This window comes from Astyanax mexicanus, chromosome 8 (assembly GCF_023375975.1).
Source record: "Astyanax mexicanus isolate ESR-SI-001 chromosome 8, AstMex3_surface, whole genome shotgun sequence".
NCBI lineage: Eukaryota > Metazoa > Chordata > Actinopteri > Characiformes > Acestrorhamphidae > Astyanax > Astyanax mexicanus.
This window is the reverse complement of record NC_064415.1, coordinates 50,518,728-50,538,384: the sequence shown is the minus strand read 5'-3', so window position 1 is coordinate 50,538,384 and position 19,657 is coordinate 50,518,728. Positions and strand designations below refer to the sequence as shown.

General features: G+C 36.8%; 2 protein-coding genes across 7 annotated transcripts in view; both read right to left on the bottom strand.

Moving 5' to 3' along the window:
* Positions 1–11,137: 11,137 nt before the first annotated feature.
* LOC103029132 (zinc finger protein 239) overlaps positions 11,138–19,657 on the bottom strand; it is a 67,441-nt gene continuing 58,921 nt past the window's right edge. For 3 of the 4 annotated variants that reach the window (XM_049482404.1, XM_049482405.1, XM_049482403.1), the window contains exon 2: positions 11,138–12,413. In XM_049482404.1, the coding sequence (XP_049338361.1) occupies positions 11,258–12,280 (1,023 nt within the window). In that variant the 5' untranslated portion in view covers positions 12,281–12,413 and the 3' untranslated portion in view covers positions 11,138–11,257. Of the gene's footprint in view, positions 12,414–13,940; positions 14,381–19,657 lie in introns of those variants that run through there. The other variant, XM_022677906.2, reaches the window with a different exon arrangement.
* LOC111194283 (gastrula zinc finger protein XlCGF7.1-like) overlaps positions 17,150–19,657 on the bottom strand; it is a 50,501-nt gene continuing 47,993 nt past the window's right edge. For all 3 annotated transcript variants that reach the window (XM_049482445.1, XM_049482447.1, XM_049482446.1), the window contains exon 2: positions 17,150–18,441. In XM_049482445.1, coding sequence (XP_049338402.1) covers positions 17,571–18,341 — 771 coding nt within the window. In that variant the 5' untranslated portion in view covers positions 18,342–18,441 and the 3' untranslated portion in view covers positions 17,150–17,570. The remainder of the gene's footprint in view (positions 18,442–19,657) is intronic.

Sequence of the window (19,657 nt, the reverse complement as noted above, 5' to 3'; positions counted from 1 at the left end):
TTTGAAGCTGTTGACCCTCATTTATTTTCAGCAGTTGTTACTGCAGTAGGGGTTATAGCCGTGATGTTGCTGTGCCGTCCCTTTGTTTCCTTCTCACTGATACCGGAAGTACAGGACTGTGGAGTGTGCGCCGGGACACACAGCAGCACAGCGGGGTGTGCGCCGGTACACCAGTGTGTACTGGTGTATACACCACTGTCCTGTTATGTACTGTGTGGTGGAAAATAATGACAGGAAGAAAGAAATATTCAGAGTCTCTGAGTCTTGATCAGAATGAGTAACAAGATTTATTGAGAAGCCACACGTAATGAATACAGAGTGAACTCCTCCCTTGCAAGAGTGCCATGCTCTCTTTATACCTTTTAGATCCTCCCATCCCTTACTTCCCAATTATGGGCACAGTGCCACCATTGTGACACGTCAACTTCTTCTGACAGGTGGTATGACATAATCCCTTAGTGAGCATATCAGACTGGTTCTCAAAACACCGCAAGCAGAAGGAAAAATGACCCTGGCGCCAGAATTGTAGACAGAACAATCCGTGACGTGCACACATACATAGACACACACTGCTTTCCCCAGATAGAAAAACTCTCACTCAGCATCTTAGATATGCTCCTGAGTACACATTATCATTGCATGGAACAAAAAGTAATATCATTAATAGTCGTCATTGTTTATGAATCATCACACGTCATTGATTATGAATCATTTCAATAAACACCTTCCATCACACTCCCCCCTTTGATTCTGAATCAATAATAATTTTTTACAGATAATTTTCTTTACCTTCATCAAACAAACGGTCCAGCCTAAATGCAGTATCTAACTCTATTGTATCTACTGCAACTTGCAGGAACTGGCCTTTCTTCTGCATATGGCGGAACAAAAATTAATAGATATATATTAGAAAAGAGTAAAAGTACATCAACAAATAAAATCTCGATAGATCAACACATTTGCAACCCATAGAGAGAGAGAGAGAGAGAGAGAGAGAGAGAGAGAGAGAGAGAGAGAAAGAAAGAAATAAACTAAAGCCAGTCGAGGGCCAGAGAGAATTCCTCATACTTCATCCAAGCAGTTATACATTTTGCAAATGACATGTGATTGTACAGAACTTATCAATATGATTACGTCAGCAGAGTCCAGTTAACAGCATGTTGTCCAGTTTTAATGACGTGATCCGCTCCAGCCTGTCTGAGCAACAAGTTCTTATCATGATGTTGTTCAGCACTGTGTCCTTCATGAACACAGCAGACAGTCCTTAAGTGTCCTAAAGTCTGTAAGAAGATGAGACAGAGGAAAAGAGTGGATGTAAAGATCTTCTGGCTATCTGAGGAGAGGTTTCCAGCACTTCACTCAGATAACTTGTTGTCTCCTAGTTCATATGCACTGGTCCCAGAACAGCAGAACAGCAGTGAAGCTTCTCTGCCACTCAGGGTCACATTCTCCTCACAGCTCTCACTGTTGATGAAAACACTCTGACCTTCCTGATTCCTGAAAAAAGTAAAAAAAACAACCTCCAAAGCCTTGTCATAGTGACAGTTAAAAAGAGAGCAAAGATCATAAGGTCTTTAAGTGAATTATAAAGTGAACAGTAAAAATAATAACTGTATATATAAATGTATAAAACATTTAAGAATAAGAGTGTGAAGGTGTGGTTATCTCCAATCACACCCTTCACTCCCCCCTTCTAGACCAAATGGAATCATCCAAGATTCCATGATGGTCTACATAACGCCTAAGAAGCCCCGGGAGTCATGACAAGTGTCCGCATACAGAGTATGAGAACAAGTGTTTCTTCATCTCAGCTGTGGACATGCTGGGGCCTATTGCACACCAGTCCCCACGCCGGACTCTCCCTGCCTCGTCATGCCCACCATGGATCTGAGAAGATTCATAAACAAATTTTACTACATTAACTTTCTCTTTTTTTTTTTTTCAGAATTACAACATGAAGTTTAAAAGTGTTAAAATCAAGTCAATGTTTTTCAACATTGTCACTGTTTTCGCTCTAGACTATAGAATACATAGTCTCAACATTTATTTATCAAATGCCTTCTTATTTTCTTTTAACCTTTCACATTGTCTAATTTAATCTTCAACCACAATAATGTATATATTTTTTATACATTAATTAGACATTTTCTTACACTAGATGCTGAGAAGCTGATCTACACCTTTGTTTTGATTAGAGTATTGTAATGCATTATTCTCTGGATTACAATTATTATTCTCTACAATTTACAAATTACATCGTGGTCAAAATGCTGCAGCTACAGTTCTAACTCACACAAAAAAAAAAAAGAGAGAAGATTATTTAGATTGGATTTTAATATTCATTTAGTGTGAAAAGTGTAAAAAATCTCTTAATGGCTTAGCAGCTAAGTATATATCAGGACTCCTGACAGATCGACAATTCCAGCTCATTTGTTGAGAACATTTAGCGTTGCATTCTGTATTTATGCACCAAAGATTTGTAACTCTCTATCAGTTTATATCCATCAGGGATCACCCAGTTCTTCCTTTGAAGCACATCTAAAACTTATTTGTGCACTTCAGATTAATCTTAGTTTTATTTATTTTAAAATAGTTTGTTATGTGCCAAAATTCTTAATGCCAATCTGTAGACAAACAATCCTCAACTTTACACATACTCAGAAATCCTTAAAGCATTGCTCATAATATTTATTCTGATTAGTGCTGTTATTTGAGGGCGAACACACAAAGAGCATAAAACACCCCCTTTTTATTTTAGTTATTGAGTAGAGAGTTCAGTTCTTCCAAAACTCTGATGAGTATGATGCAGTCAGTGCATTTCCTCTATATCCTTCGTAAACTTATTTTCCATCTGTTAACTTGAGTCTAAAAACATTTGGCTGATGTTAGAATTTTAATGTGTGTGGAGTTGTGTCCACAAGCTGTTGTAGGGGTGGTCCACCTAAGTTTAGACTAACTAGTTCCTATGACAGTGATTTTGAAGCTATGAGCTGCAGTGGTCCTGTTAGAAGTCATTGGCCTAATATTTATTTTCCTTGTTCAGTTCCAATATATATTTTTGCGAACTGTGCTACCTGTAAATTAATTGCAAAAAATAAAAACATATTTAAGTTTCACTTGTTTGGCATAGTTGCAAGACTGTTAGCTGGTGGTTTAGCAAGCTAGTTATTATTATATATATTGAATTAATTTAGCATTAATATTAATGCACATATAAGAGAAAGATTTCTATCTTACCCTATATATATTTTTTTTAAAAACTTTTGGAGCAAGCAAAGCTCTTTTTGTAGTTGATAGTCTACATTGATGTATTAATAAGATTTTAAATGGTTGATTTTATTTAAGCCAGCATGCTTGGTTACTTTAGCTAGTTACAACTACATCTGAGTTTATATGTATTAATTTTGTCAAAAGCCAGTAAACAACTTCCCTTACATAAGCCTTAATGGAGATGATTGTTATTAAAATGTTTTATACAAATCATAGTCATTAGGCAACATAAATTACATAATGTAAACCTAAAAGAACTTTTCAGTAAAAAAAATTGAGGGCCAATAAGTGATAGGCCTCTAATGTATTAATCTGCCCAGCAACCATGCTTGGCTACTGTTTACAATGAAATTAAAGATTTTTTTTCCTGAACTAGATATTATTTTTAATTCATCAAAGTTTTTGATGAGAAACACTATTTAAAAGAGAAACAAAAAAAGCTAAAACCTCCCTTTTTTTTTCCTTAAAAAGAAAGGTAAAACAGTCATAATTTGAGTCACCACCAGATTTAAAGTTTAACCAAACATTTTCTACATGAGGCATAAACATCAAAAATTAAATAAAATCACTCCTTTTAATGGAAAAAAAGTAAACAGGCATAAAAATAAAAAATCTGGTCTCACGTCTCTGTTGCTGGCTCAGGCTGAGGGGTGGATCCACTGGGCTGATTGGCTGCTGGGGGTGGGTGGTGTTGATGGTTGAGCAGGTGCTGTCTGAAGCGGTCTCTGATCGCTCAGTTCTTCCAGATCTGAAACCAGTTTCCTGGACCAGTGCTGTAACATTTCAATCACAGCAGGTCCGGTGAAGACGCAGTCCAGCCATCGACCGACAGCTGGACCAAACACAGTCTCTCATCTGAGACTCTCCTCATGAAGTGCTCTGGTTCAGATGATGTTCACAGTACTGTTGCAGAGGACCCTGTCTCTGAGGGTCAAAACTCCTGTGATGAGCACCACCCCCGCCTTCTCAAACACCCAGAAAACAGCACTGAGCAACAATCAGTCAAAAGAGAAAAATCCCTCCAAAAAAAAACCTTAAAAGAAAAAAATAATAATAAAAAAGAAATCCTGAAAGGAATTCTAACATGGTTAAAAATTGTTTAGCCTCATGAAATAACTAAAACAAAAATTATTTCCAGCCAAACGATGCTTGATATTTCTAAACTGTATAAACATTAACATTATATTGTTGTGCTCTGATGGGGACTCAAAATATAGCCAAGAATATGCAAGCAAGTTCTTCATTGCGAGAAATAGAAAACATATGGAAAGCAAAACAAAAAGCTCCATTTTTTTTTTTTTTTTTTTTTAAAACATCTGATGTCTCCTTGTTTAAAAGTCAGAAAGAGAGACCCAATTCACTGCAGCTCGTAATAGATACAATATTAAGTTTGTCAAATTAAAGCTTTCCAAAGAAAGTAAGATCTTTCCTTACTGGTTTCTAAAATCTACCATCCTCATTAAGAGAATCAAAAGATCAGCATAGACTGAGATACATGAGAACCACTAGAGAAATTAGATATGTGTATTCTTTAAATCTCATTCAGCTGAGACTGAGCTGAAATCAGTCTCAATAAAAAAGAATAATAATAGAAAAGGCCTCAACCACATGAAGACAGAAGCTGTGTTCAGAATGGCTCACTCATTAACTCTTTCACTATGTAGCATTTTCTATTTACTAAACGAATTATGGAACAACCAAACAATAAACCATGTTTGTCCTGCTCTGAGGACGTCTAATACAACAGCACTGCATTGCATTATAGTATATTTTGGAATTTCTAAATTTTGTGATGCATTAGGTTTTTCATAGTGAACTATATAGGGAACAGAATGTACTGCTGCGGTTTTTAAACAGTATTGCAAAAATGGTTTTACACTATATAGTGCACTATTTCTGGAATAGGGAGCGATTCTGACACAGCCACACACACATTATATTCATCATTAGATTCGCTTATAGAATATCAGAGTTAGACAAATGTTAGAAACATACACACTTACACACACCAAATGTGATAGAAGATAGCAGAGAAGAGATGTTTTGTCTATCTCTCTCACTGCTTTATTCAACACACGCAGAAACACACACACACACATTGTATCAAAAGCCTGGAATCCTCATCTCTTTTCTGTTTCAATCAGGGATGACTTTCACAATGTGGACATTTGTACATAACTCATCACTACTACTCAAACATGAAGCTGTCTCACATATTCACTAAACTGTCATCCTCAGAATTCTACAGCATGTTACATTGTTACATTGAACAGTACCAGCATGGCTCAATATTCTGCCCTACTTTAATATATGTATATTGGGTTTATATGCTAATGATTCCAAACCTTTGAACAACACTACATAAACACACACACGCACAGACATACACATATAGTCTTGGCTCATTTGATTGAAAAGAGCTGCGTCATGAATTTTTGGATTAAATTTCAATTCTTTAGTTACTTGGGATCCCATTTTGTTCTCTCATTCGATTTTAATGACTCAGAGTAATTTAGCCCCAATAATCACGTCTCACCTTCCTTCTTCTATCCCTGCTTAATACACAATCAGTACCCTGTACTATTAGTATTATTTATGCACTCCTCCCCACGGTCCCGGGACCTATACTCTAATGACACGTCTATCAATAGAGGCCTCACGACCAGGCTAGTCTTCTCTTTACTTTAAAGATATATTTACATACATCAATAAAGGCCTCACGACCAGGCTAGTCTTGTACACCGTCATGTAACTATACACTGTCCAGGGCGGAGTGCTGAAGGAAGGATGGAGGGGAGTAAATTAATTTAAGAACAATTGTTTACATTTAAAATTTCCTTAATGAGTAAATTAGTTAACCTGTCACTCACCACCAATGTTTGTTGATGAGGCCTGGATTTGCGAATGAGGGGTGAGAGGCCGCACCTGCCCCCGCGGTACTTCGTCCTTATTCTGTGGAATTTTCCCTTGCTTCTGGGGCCCAGCTGTTTTGCTGGAGAGCGTCCTCGGCAGGTGCTTAGTCTCTCCCCCTCCGCCGCAAGACCATGCTCATCCTGTTCCGTGACGCCAAATTGTGGTGGAAAATAATGACAGGAAGAAAGAAATATTCAGAGTCTCTGAGTCTTGATCAGAATGAGTAACAAGATTTATTGAGAAGCCACACGTAATGAATACAGAGTGAACTCCTCCCTTGCAAGAGTGCCATGCTCTCTTTATACCTTTTAGATCCTCCCATCCCTTACTTCCCAATTATGGGCACAGTGCCACCATTGTGACACGTCAACTTCTTCTGACAGGTGGTATGACATAATCCCTTAGTGAGCATATCAGACTGGTTCTCAAAACACCGCAAGCAGAAGGAAAAATGACCCTGGCGCCAGAATTGTAGACAGAACAATCCGTGACGTGCACACATACATAGACACACACTGCTTTCCCCAGATAGAAAAACTCTCACTCAGCATCTTAGATATGCTCCTGAGTACACATTATCATTGCATGGAACAAAAAGTAATATCATTAATAGTCGTCATTGTTTATGAATCATCACACGTCATTGATTATGAATCATTTCAATAAACACCTTCCATCACAACTGGTGTGTAAAACACTGTTCTGTAGGGTGTACTGGTGTATACACCACTGTACTGGTGTGTAAAACACTTCTTTACTGGAACCCCCATGTCTGTTTTCTTGTGAATTACTGTATAAAGACAGCCGCTGTACTTCTGTGTCCCGCAACCAATCCTGCTTTAATTGCTCTAATTACCATAGACATGCAGAAATGTGGAAATAAATAAATGAAGAAATGTGAAAATAAATAAATGAAGAAATGTAGAAATGTTGAAATAAATAAATGTAGAAATGTTGAAATAAATAAATGAATAAATGTAGAAATGGTGAAATAAATAAATGAATAAATAAATAAATAAATGCACATTAATATATAAATAAATGTATAAATAAATAAGAAATATATTTATTAATTTATTTATTTACCTATGCAAATATTTATGCATGTATTTATTTATTTATTCATTCATTTATATGTTCATTTATTTATATATTTATTTATTTATTTATTTCAACATGTATTTATTTATTCATTTATTTATGTCTATATTTATGTATTTCTGTGCATTTATTAATTTATACTTATGTCATTTTTGGTCCTCCATAGTACAGATCAAACACACACAAAAACCTATACAGTATGTGTGTATGTACATTACTGTGAAAATGTTTTAGGCCGATGCAATTTTCTTAAAACCAATTATCTCAATATTAAGAGAGTTTTACGTAGCAAAGGTACCATGCATTAAAACAGATGCAAATAAAAATAAATACGGTAAAAAGTAACAAGAAGTCCACAGGTGCCAAACCTTTAACCTTAAACCTATTAAACCAATGTTATTCATAGTACAGAGTAGGGCTGTGAATCTTTGGGAATCCCACAATTCGATTCAGATTTGCAAATTGTATTCTGTTTCTGTTTTCTTTTTTTTCCTTTTTTTTTAATATGTAAAATTTATGAATTAAACATAAATTTAATATAATTCTTTGTTTTATGTCTTTCTTTGAGCATTTTTTTCTCATTAACACTAATTGAGTAAACAAAATACTTTATTTAAACCAATGGTAAGTTCCTTATTAATGTTTCCTATAATAATATATAATATATATAATATAATATAATAATATAATAATCATATTGATGTACTGATGTACGAAGTGGTTATTTACGTAAATTTTATGTACAAATAGCTTGTAGTAGTAGGAATAACATTGTAGGTTCCTGAATCTCCTAGTTCTTACCAACAGTAAAAGACAAAGTACCTTCAGTTACAAGCAGTTTGCTTACTCTATTCAGCCCAATGTTGGGCACTGGACCGAGTCCGGTGACCGAATCTCAGCCAGCTTCAAGGAGTCAGAAACCGGAAAAGGCCCAGACCTGGTCCTACGTTCAAAAAGACACTGGACCGAGTCCGGTGACCGAATCTCAGCCAGCTTCAAGGAGTCAGAAACCGGAAAAGGCCCAGTCCTGGTCCTACGTTCAAAAAGACACTGGGCCGAGTCCGGTGACCGAATCTCAGCCAGCTTCCAGAACAGTCAGAAACTGAATAAGGCCCAGACCTGGCCCCACATTCAAAAAGACACTGGGTTGAGTCCGGTGACCGACTCCCAGCCAGCTTTGAGGAGTCAGAAACCGAATAAGGCCCAGTCCTGGTCCTACGTTCAAAAAGACACTGGGCCGAGTCCGGTGGCCGGTTCTGGGCCTGCTTTGAGGACAGTCAGAAACCAGCTAAGGCCCAATTCTGGGCCAGCACTCGGTGGCTATCTGGGAAGTAACTACCGGTACACTGTAAGACATTTTTTTACATTAATAGTTGAAATGTGTTGCACTGCAGTAATAATCTATACCAGCCCTGCTTAAAATTAGATGTAATTATTAAGAGAATTTAGTCATTTTACCATATTAGTAAAGTCAAAATAAAATAAAATGTATTTTCTTTATTGTTCTTGGTTTACAAGTGTAAGTCTACAAGATGATCTGATGACTTTTATTATGACATGTAGCAATTAGTGGATTAGCTGCAATGGCTAACGGCTAACTGTTTTTACAAGCTGAATTAATCACTGTTTTTTAAATAACAGGTTGAATTCTTAGTGCTGGTTAGAGTGGGTAGGATCTGTGGTTTGATATACGGTGTGGATTATGGTTGTAGTTCACTTGAGTTAGTTACCCATTACCTTCACAACACTGGATTACAGCTGACGGCCCAATGCTAGCTAGGCTAACAGACTGCAGATTTTTCTGAAGATGGCTAACGGCTAACTAGTGATGCTAACTGTATTTCTAAGCGACATTAATCACTGTTTATAACAGCAGATAGATGTGTTTGTGCTGGTTAGTGTTTGTAGATCCTGTGGTTTTATGGGATATGTGGATTATGACTATAGTTTACTCCAGTCTGTAGTTAATATCTTTAAAACAACAGAATGCAACTGTTGGTCTAATGCTAGCTAGGCTAACAGACTGCTGGTGTTAATGGAGATGGCTAGCGGCTAACTGGCGGCGCTAACTGTATTTCCAAGCGACATTAATCACTGTTTTTAACAACAGATAGATGTGTTTGTGCTGGTTAGTGTTTGTAGATCCTGTGGTTTTACAGAATATCTGGATTATGACTATAGTTTAATCCAGTCTGTGGTTAATACCTTTAAAACAACAGAATGCAACTGTTGGTCTAATGCTAGCTAGGCTAATAGACTGCTGGTGTTAATGAAGATGGCTAGTGGCCACTGGCAATGCCAACTGTATTCCCAAGCTAAATTAAGTTTTCTTAATTATGTTGAAAACACGCCTATTTATGAAAAAAAAAATCTTTATCTTCACACACGTAACAATGTCTATGTTCTTGCCTGTATGACCAGCTTTCTTAAACAAGTTAAGACTCCCTAAATTCAGCTACTGATAAAAACTACACTTGTGCTCATTATTAAATAATTAAAAATGTATTTATATAATGCTTTTTACAACTGACGTCACAAAACTTTACAGAAAAGCTTTACAGAAATGTGATCACAGACAGAAAACCAGACAAAATATTAAACATACAATACATAACCTCAAATGATCTTTATGTAAAAGGTAAATTTTACATCAGCATCAGCAGCACTGATAAGCTCTTGTCTCTGGAAATCATTTGTGTTCTTTATATACAGCTCTTTGCACAATTTGTGCAACCTTGTTCATATGACACGTGTTCTTTCTATACGGAAAGATCTATGTTAGTATATCAAGACTTTACCTAAGCTTAAAAATGTTACAATACCCCATTTAATTAGTACCAGTACTTTAAGAATGAGCACATTTTTTAAATGTGTGTAAAAACTTGTGTGTAGTAACAAAGCGTTAAACAAACCAAAATACTCTGTGAAGCATTTAGGTGCTGGGGAGAAGTTAACTTACAGTTTCTGGGGCTGGTATCTCTGACAGAACCTATCCTGTACAACAGAGCTAACTCTTGCTCTTCCTTCATCATCACATTTTTGATGGTCTTTTTTGTGACTGCATTTAAGGATACTTTCGAAATTCTTGAAATGTTTTGAAACTGACTGACATATCTTAAAGTATTTTTTTTTACTTAGTTGAGTCATAATATGAATTAGAACATTACTCAAATAGGGCTATAAACTGTATATTAACCTTTTCACAACTTTACAAATGATGCTCTCAAACAAGACAATTAAGAGGGTAAATTAATGAATTCTTGATGAGTTCAGCACAGCTGTTAACTGAAAGCCATTCCAGGTGACTCTACCTCATTAAGCTGACTGAGAAAATGCAGAGATGTGCAAAGCTGTCATCTACTTTGAAAAATGTAAAATATATAACATATTCTAATTTGTTTAACACTTTTCTTTACAAAATAATTATGTATGTTTTTCCTCATAGTTTGGATGACTTTAAGACTAATCCATAATGCAGAACATCTTAAAATAATAATAAAAAACTCTTGAAACTTTTACTGGTACTGTATGTCTGAATATTCTGTGCATTAGTTTTATTGTGTCTATATCTCTGTGTACAGATGTTCGTGTAGACCACTGAAAGACTGCTGGATGCCATGGAAAGCTGTCGATCAGCAGCTGAAAGAACGCAACAATCTGGCTAAATGTTGAGACTGAGGTTAAACTCCCAACAGTGTATTCTGGGAGGGTTGAGATGCAAGGCGTTGAGATAGGACGACTGAGTTGGAAATGTTGAGATGGGAGGGTTGAGCTAGATTTAATGGATGGATTTACCGGGTAATATCATTTTCAACATTTATTGTATGGCCTGAAAGCATGACATAACACATAGTACACATAACTATATTTTGTTTTATAATTATTCTTCAGAAACCCTTTAAATCAATTGTTCCCTCTCACATTACCCATTACCAATAGATCTGGGTTGGGATGTGGAAAGGTTTTAGGTGTATCACTGACCATTTTCAAGTCTGCTCTTAATGCACTTGTGTTTCTCAAATGTTTGTGAATACCTAAAGCCCACTGCACAGTCTGAGCAGTAATACGGTTTCTCTCCCGTGTGAATGCGCAGATGTAGTTGGAAAGTACTCTGTTGAGTAAAATTGTTCCCACACTCTGAACAGTGATATGGTTTTTCTCCAGTGTGAATACGTTGGTGTTTTGTAAGGATACTCCTTTGAGTAAAACTCTTCCCACAGTCTGAGCAGTGAAACGGTTTCTCTCCAGTGTGAATGCGCTGGTGTATTTGGAGATGACTCTGTTGATTAAAACTCTTCTCACATTCTGAGCAGTAATATGGTTTATGTCCTGTGTGAATGAGCTGGTGTTGTTGGAAAGTACTCTGTTGAGAAAAACTCTTCCCACAGTCTGAGCAGTAATACGGTTTCTCTCCAGTGTGAATCCGCTGGTGTTTTCTTAGGATACTCTGTTGAGTAAAACTGTTTCCACACTCTGAGCAGTGATATGGTTTCTCTCCAGTGTGAATGCGCTGGTGTTCTTTGAGATGACTCGGAGTTTTAAAGCTCTTCCCACACTCTGAACACTGATACGGTTTCTCTCCTGTGTGAATGCGCTGGTGTCGCCGGAGACTACTTTGTGTATTAAACCTCTTTCCACAGTCTGAGCAGTGATATGGTTTCTCTTCTGTGTGAATAAGCTGGTGTTGCTGGAGATTACTTTGATGATTAAAATTCTTCCCACAGTCTGAGCAGTAATATGGTTTCTCTCCAGTGTGAATGAGCTGGTGTTGCTGGAGATTACTCTGATGATTAAAACTTTTTCCGCAATCTGAACACTGAAATGGTTTCTCTCCAGTGTGAATGCGCTGGTGTTTTTTGAGATTACTTTGTGTAGTAAAACTCTTCCCACAGTCTGAGCAGCAGTGAGTTTTCTTCTTGCTTGTACTATCCTGTATTTGTGTGTGAGGTGTAGAAGAGGGTGTCTGTTGAGTATTGGAAATTTCACAGGATGCCATGTTCTCCTCTTCATTCAGCAGCTTAAAATCTTTGGTGAAATCTTCTGACTGTATCTGTGCAGCTAAACTTCCTCTGGTTAGGAATGTTGAAGGTAGGTTCAGGATAAGACTTAGAACAGCATAGCATTCACTTCTGGAAGAAACACAGAGAAAATGAAAAACAATTTTTATTGAAAATGTCAGAAAAATATAAGTTAAGGGTGAAAAATGGAAACAATTGCATTAGGAAACTCATTATGGGGGGATAAAGATTTGATTTGGACAGTCAATATTTTCCTTAATAAAAATGCTAATTTGTAGGTTTGTATGGACTAAATTTCCAGATAAACAGAGAATGTTCCTAAGTAATCAAATTATTCAGCTGCCACAATTATGAGTTGCATCAAAAAAATATCAATAAGCACATTCCAGACTCAATCTCACTGAGTAACATTGTTGTTTATAGAACCATAAGGCTTATAGAAGCCATTAGACACAGCTAAACTGAACACACAACAGAGAAGGAGGCAACTGCCGAGTATGCTGGAAGCTCCTCTTGAACAAGAGTTGAGACTTTATGCAAAGTAATTATTATGTGGTATGTTAGAAAAAACTGTCTTATATAATGTATTTTTGCACAAAAATAGGGCAATTTCAAGAAAAACTGTCGCTCGCATGCATTTTTTTCTCTTTTAAAAATAAAGCGATATATGCACCTACCCTAGTGTTTATCTCCTTATGTCATTAAATTAGTCTACTTAAAAAAACATTAAAACTACCCTATTATAATACAATAAAAAGTATATTTGGCCAGGCCTTAACCACACTACATTAGTATTACTGTCTCCCTCCCTACATTACACAAAAAATACCAGCATTTAAAAAATAAAAATTGAGATTCACTATGATTAATCAAAGAATTATTGTTGTTGTGACTTTTTTTAGTTTGTTTATTTAAGAAAAGATCAATATTCAAGTGAAAATAATGTATATGGCTATTTAGTACTTTTATTTTGTAATAAAAATTGGCTGTTTTGATACAGTTGTTTTAATAAAAAATTAAAAAATAAATTAAGCAAAACACTTAACAGACAACTAGGATGTGTGTGTTTTTTTTTTTTTAACTGCATTGCCAAAGTATCAGATGGGACCCAAGGTATCAAAATCAAATGACTCAGTGGCAAACAAAACATCAAGAATTTGGACACCTGCTCATTGACATATCTCCAAATGTCAATGTGTCAATGTACAACGATTCTATTCATCACGTCACTTCACCGTAATTCACATAATGTCAAATTATGTGATTTTTAAATGTATATTGGCCACAGTACAAGTTCCTAATGTTCTGGGTAGAAAAACACAAAACTATCGGGAGTATTGGGTCTCCAGGACTGTTTACTAAACTATCAGACCCCTGAATGATTATTTAACAAGAGAATTATTCCCCCCAATAAATCACCACTCAGGGTTTGTAAGTAGCCCCTAAATTTCCTGTTCATCTTAAATAAAGCAGAATGAAAGTGTTGATCACAGAGATAACTAGGAGAAGATGATCCTCCAGCTCCTGGATCAAGCTGCTTGTGTGTGATGTTAAATGCTGCTCCTTCTGAATGTGTTTCTGTGTGTCTAAGAGTAAATGTAGAGTAGTGTGAAGGTGAAGAGTGGAACATCTCCATACCTGCAGCAGGTGAGCTGATGGTGTTCCTCCAGCAGAGCAGTCTGAGTACAGAGGTGTGGAGCTGCTGATCAGAGCTGGATCTTCTGCTGCTCCACTTTACTGGAGACCGGGATAAACTCTAACCACCCTTCCATATTCACCTACAGAGAATACAGTCTTCATTTTAAACCACAGCAAACATCTGTCCAAAGCGCTGAAACTATTAGAACATGTCCAATCAATACATCACAATGACTCTGTTACTTGATCTGATCTAAAACAATAAACAGCCCTGAATACACCTTATTCCCAACAGTCTGATGCTGTGTTTCCAAACTAAAGACCCCCAGCTGCAGACACCGGGACCTCCGCTGAGGAGCCAATCACATCGCAGAACTTTACTCCCGCCCAGGAGCCATTGGCGTTACATCCGGCAACCAGCTGTCAAAATAAAAGTAAAAAAAAAGAAAGAAATCGCACCGTGCATTTAAACAGTGTTGATCTCCAACGCCTGAATGTATTAATTAATAAATAATATATATTTGAAAATATATATTATTGAGGACCATTGGTTAAACTAGAGAAAAAAAAAACATACTAAAGAACAGGGAAGTTTAGGCACATGTTGCAATTGTAGTTATCACATATTTTTCAAAACCCTTTTAGTAAACAAATATTGCAGTTAACTATTTTAGGTATTTGGTCACTACACAAGTAATTTAACATTAGAATTGTAACTTAAACATTACTCAACTAATGTTGTATTTTATCTTACCCCACAGCATTATCTCTTACAAACATATACAGACATTTTTTTTGTTTCATTTTCAGTTACTGTTGGTAAGCTGACCAAGATTTTATTATGAATTTTACAAGGTTTAACTGTTGGGCCTCTTTTTTTTTTGCAAGGTCCAACAAAATCTTATAAATGCCTGTCAGTATTAAACATTTACTCAAACATATATTCATCTATTTTATTAAATATCTGCTTTACTCAGAGACATTTTACCTAGATACACTTTTGTCTAAGTACTTTCCTTTCATTGTTTCCTGTCACTGTGAGCTGCAAATCACAGTAGTAGTCAGCTGACCTCATTCTTAAGCACATACTGTTGCTGAACCTAGACCTGACCAACTGCAGCAACCCCAGATCATCTACTTACTTAAATCCAGGTGGCGACTCAGGGTTTCTCAGTGTAGCACTGTCAGGCTAATGTTACTGCACCCATCCTCAGTGAAAATCTGGAAATGTAAGCTTACTGTAAATAAACAGAAGTGCTTTACTCACCCAAATAAACAGTTTTCAGGAGGGAAATCTGTGCAGATTAACATCAAGTACGTATTTGACTTAAAATAAATTTTTGTTTTGTTTACTTAGCATAGCTTTACAGGTCTCACCACCCAGCAGCGAGTCCTGCTGAATTAGAAGGAAAATATGGCATCACCCCTGTTCCTTACTAGTGTCGCACAATGTATTTTATAATCTGGTAAGCCTTTTGTATGAAAATAGACCAAAAAATAGCTGTTAATTGATAGTGCGCCTTAAACTACACTGGTAATGTTGAGTGGTGTTGCCTCTGTTAGAGCTTTAAAAGGCAGATAATACGAGAAAGTGAGTATTAGATGCTCAGTTCTTAATGCTGGTTTTGGAGCAGCGTTTCCCCACACCTGATCCAACTAATCAAATAACAACTAACTGCTCTCTCTGAGGGGAGCAGGGTGTAAAACTAGCAGCACAGTGTTACTCCAGAACCACAGAGCTACCCCAGCTAACTGAAGAACCAATAAGAGTCTAAAAAAAACACTTAACACTTGTAAAAAGGCTTAACGTGGGTTTTCTTCCCACTGAAACCTTTTATAAGGAAAAATCTTAACATGGCTTAATGTAATAAAACAACAAGCCAGAATCATCAAACTCATTCATTTTACTGCATGATAAAGTTAAATCCAAATCTTCATAAGATAAACAGACCACTATAACCCACTTTACCAACCTGCTGCAGATTCAAAGTGGCTGGGAAATAAACATGCTGTTTAAGTATCTCCAGCACAGCAAATTATGTATTTTGAGTTTGATTGTGTAACTGGTCTGTCAGAACAACCAGGGCAGTTGACTGGTATGAGTAGAGCTCTTAACGATAGAGTAGCATGTAGAACAGCGTAGAATCTGCTACTCTAAATAAACATGCTAATACCGCAGCAGCTACACTGGTAAAGTGTGCCACAGTGTTTAAACCTGGTTCTGGAGTAACGCTGTGCTGCTAGTTTCAGTGATTTCATGCTGTAACACACCCAGCTCTCCTCAGCGAGGGCAGTTAGATCATTAGTTGCTAATTAGGCTGTAATATACTGTAAAAATATGACCGGAGTTTGCTGGTGTTGCGCCAAATCGAGTCCTCTCACTTTCCTAGCCGCTATGCTGTGATTTTCTTATTGTTACTATTAAACGTCTTGCAATTCAGAAGATACAGTGATGTTTAGGTGAAAATGTAAACAGAATAAAATGTACAGGGTTCTGAACATATTTTATTTACCACAGAATGATTTTGGAAAGCCCATTCATTTTGAGCACTGGCCTGGGAGACCACAGATTACTGGCTCAAACCCAACTCTGGGCAGCTACACCAGAATGAATAAACACCTCAAAAAATCCCCTAAAATCAGTTAGATTTCAGCATATACCAGCCAAATATCATATATGTTTGTTTATAAATATATCTATTTGGTTATTTTGCCAAACAGCTAATCTTAATTTCCAACATAGTATATTTTTCTTCAATTCCTTAAATTAAACCCAAAATCTACTCTTTAATTGCATCTTAAGTTGTTTTATTTCAAATCCAAAGTGGTGACATGCTGAGCCCAAATAATTGAAGACCATGGTTCTGTCCAAATATTTCTGGGCCAGCCTGAATATATTAGAGCAACTCTGCACCTCATCCTCAATACTTTACACTCAGTAATAAGAGTATGATGTATCTGCACTGCACCATCTGTTACACTGCATCAACTGTACCTATCCCAGTCATATATGTTATATATATTGGTTTGTCCTTGCTCTGTTTTTACATTGATTTATGTCCAAATGTTATTAACTGCATTTTTAGTTTAGTTTAGCGCTCTGTTCCTCCAGGGTCCTGGTGGAATGTAATTTTACAATTTTATGCTTATACACCTTGCATAAATCAGCAGATTCAACAACTCCTCCAATCACCACACTGAAGAGAGTACCCAATTCATCCCTTTAATGGTTTCTTTGAAGTTGGATAAAACTACAAAAAATACAAGCATATGAATAACATTATTACAAATTATTATAAAACATGCTATTAACACTAAGCCCTATGTAAACCGAAACATACACAACAGATGGAAGCAGAATTCATAGAAAACTATAAAATATACATGAATGGCATTAAGGTCAGTCAATGGGGCTTCGTCCTGAGGTGTGTGTTGTGAGAAGTGTCATGTAAGAAGTGTCTTTAATTGGACCGCCATGGCAAAGCAACAGTCCTCTGCTCTGATTGGAACCATGTGCATGGGCTAAAAGCTGGACATAAAACTTAGTACTTACAACTATATTTTGTTTAATGACTATTCTTCAGAAACTGTTCAAAGCCAGGATTGGGGCATGGAATGGTTTTAGGTGCATCACTGCCCACTTTCAAGACTGGTCTTTATGCACTTGTGTTTCTTGAGTGTTTGTAAATACCTGAAGCACACTGCACAGTCTGAGCAGTAATATGGTTTCTCTCCTGTGTGAATGCGCTGGTGTGTTTGGAGATGACTCTGTTTATTAAAGCTCTTCCCACAGTCTGAGCAGTAATACGGTTTATGTCCAGTGTGAATGAGCTGGTGTCTTTGGAGATAATTCTGATGAGTAAAACTCTTCCCACAGTCTGAGCAGTAATATGGTTTCTCTCCAGTGTGAATGAGCTGGTGTCTTGTAAGCATAATCTGTTGAGTAAAACTTTTCCCACATTCTGAGCAGTAATATGGTTTTATTCCAGTGTGAATGCGCTGGTGTCGCTGGAGACTACTCTGTAAATTAAAACTCTTTCCACAGTCTGAGCAGTGATATGGTTTCTCCCCAGTGTGAATGCGCTGGTGTCGCCGGAGACTACTCTGTAAATTAAAACTCTTCCCACAGTCTGAGCAGTGATATGGTTTCTCTCCAGTGTGAATGCGCTGGTGTTTTCTAAAATTACTTTGTTCATTAAAACTCTTCCCACAGTCTGAGCAGTGAAACGGTTTCTCTCCAGTGTGAATGCGCCAGTGTTGCTGGAGGTGACACTGTTGAGTAAAGCTCTTCCCACATTCTGAGCAGACGTGAGTTTTCTTCTTGTATGTACTTTCCTGCATTTGCTTGTGAGGTGTAGGAGAGGAAATTTGCTGTGTATTGAAGATTTCTTTGGATGCCATGTTGAGATCTTCTGACTGAACTTGTGCAGCTTAACTTCCTCCAGTTAGAAATGTTGACACTGGGATCAGGATAAGACTTGGAACAGCATAGCATTGAGTTCTGAAAGAAACACAGAAAAAGAATATCTAATTTTAATTGAAAATGTCAGGGAGTTAAGGGAGAAAAAGAGAAACAGCTGAATTGGGAACTTATTATTGGGGGATAAAGATGTGATTCAGACAGTCAACCTTTTCCTTAACAAATAAACTGCCTTCAGAAGTCCAGCTCAGCTGTATCTAATTTAGTCTCAGTATAAATACACCTGTTCTGTGAAGGCCTCAGTGGTTTGTTAGAGATGTGGAGAAGTTTAAAGAAGGGTTAGGTTATAAAATATACCCCAAGCTTTGAGCATCCCAAGGAGCACTGTACAATCCATCATCCAAAAACATAAAAAGTATTCTGCACCTGCAAACCTACCAAGACATAGCCATTCCCCCAAACTGACAGATCAAGCAAGGAGAGCACTGGTCAGAGAAGCAGCCAAGAGTCACATGGTCACTCAGGTGACCACAACTCAGGTGGGAGAGTCTGTATACAGGACAACTATAGTGAGTCATGGTCAGAGTTAATGGGAAGATGGACAGAGCTAAATACAGGGCAACCCTGCTGTGGGGAGGGAGCCCTGAACCCCATTGAAAACCTATAAAAGGAAGAGAGATGATCGCAAGCCATCAAACAAAGCTGAACTGCTTGAATGTTTGTGCCAGGAGTGAAATAAGGTCACCCAAAAGCAGTGTGAAGGACTGATGGAGAACATGCCAAGACACATGAACGCTGGGATTAAAAATCTGGGTTATTCAACCAATTATTGATTCTAAACTCTTCCTTATATAAAACATTCGTATTGTTGTTGTTTATATGAACTTGTTTTCTAATGCATTATTTGAGGTTTTAAAAATCTGCATCATTTTCATTTATTTCTCAAAAATGCTTTAATTTTTTATTTGGAATCAGTGATTTAGAAAAATAAACAAAAATGTTCATTTTACTCAAACAGATACTTATAAATAGTTAAATCAGAGAAAGTGATTATTTTAAAGTGGTTTCTTAACTTTTTCCAGAGCTGTATAAATGTTTCTACACTCATGCTGAATATCACATGATCTATTTTACACATAGACATTAATAAAGGATCATAAAGATATACTTTATGTACACAAACGAGAAACACGTGACCATAAAGGAGATTTCTCTATAGTTAGCATGAAGGAGTTTATAAACAATAGCAGCACAATTTAACACTTTAACCCACCAGACAAGAGAATTATTCCCTCAA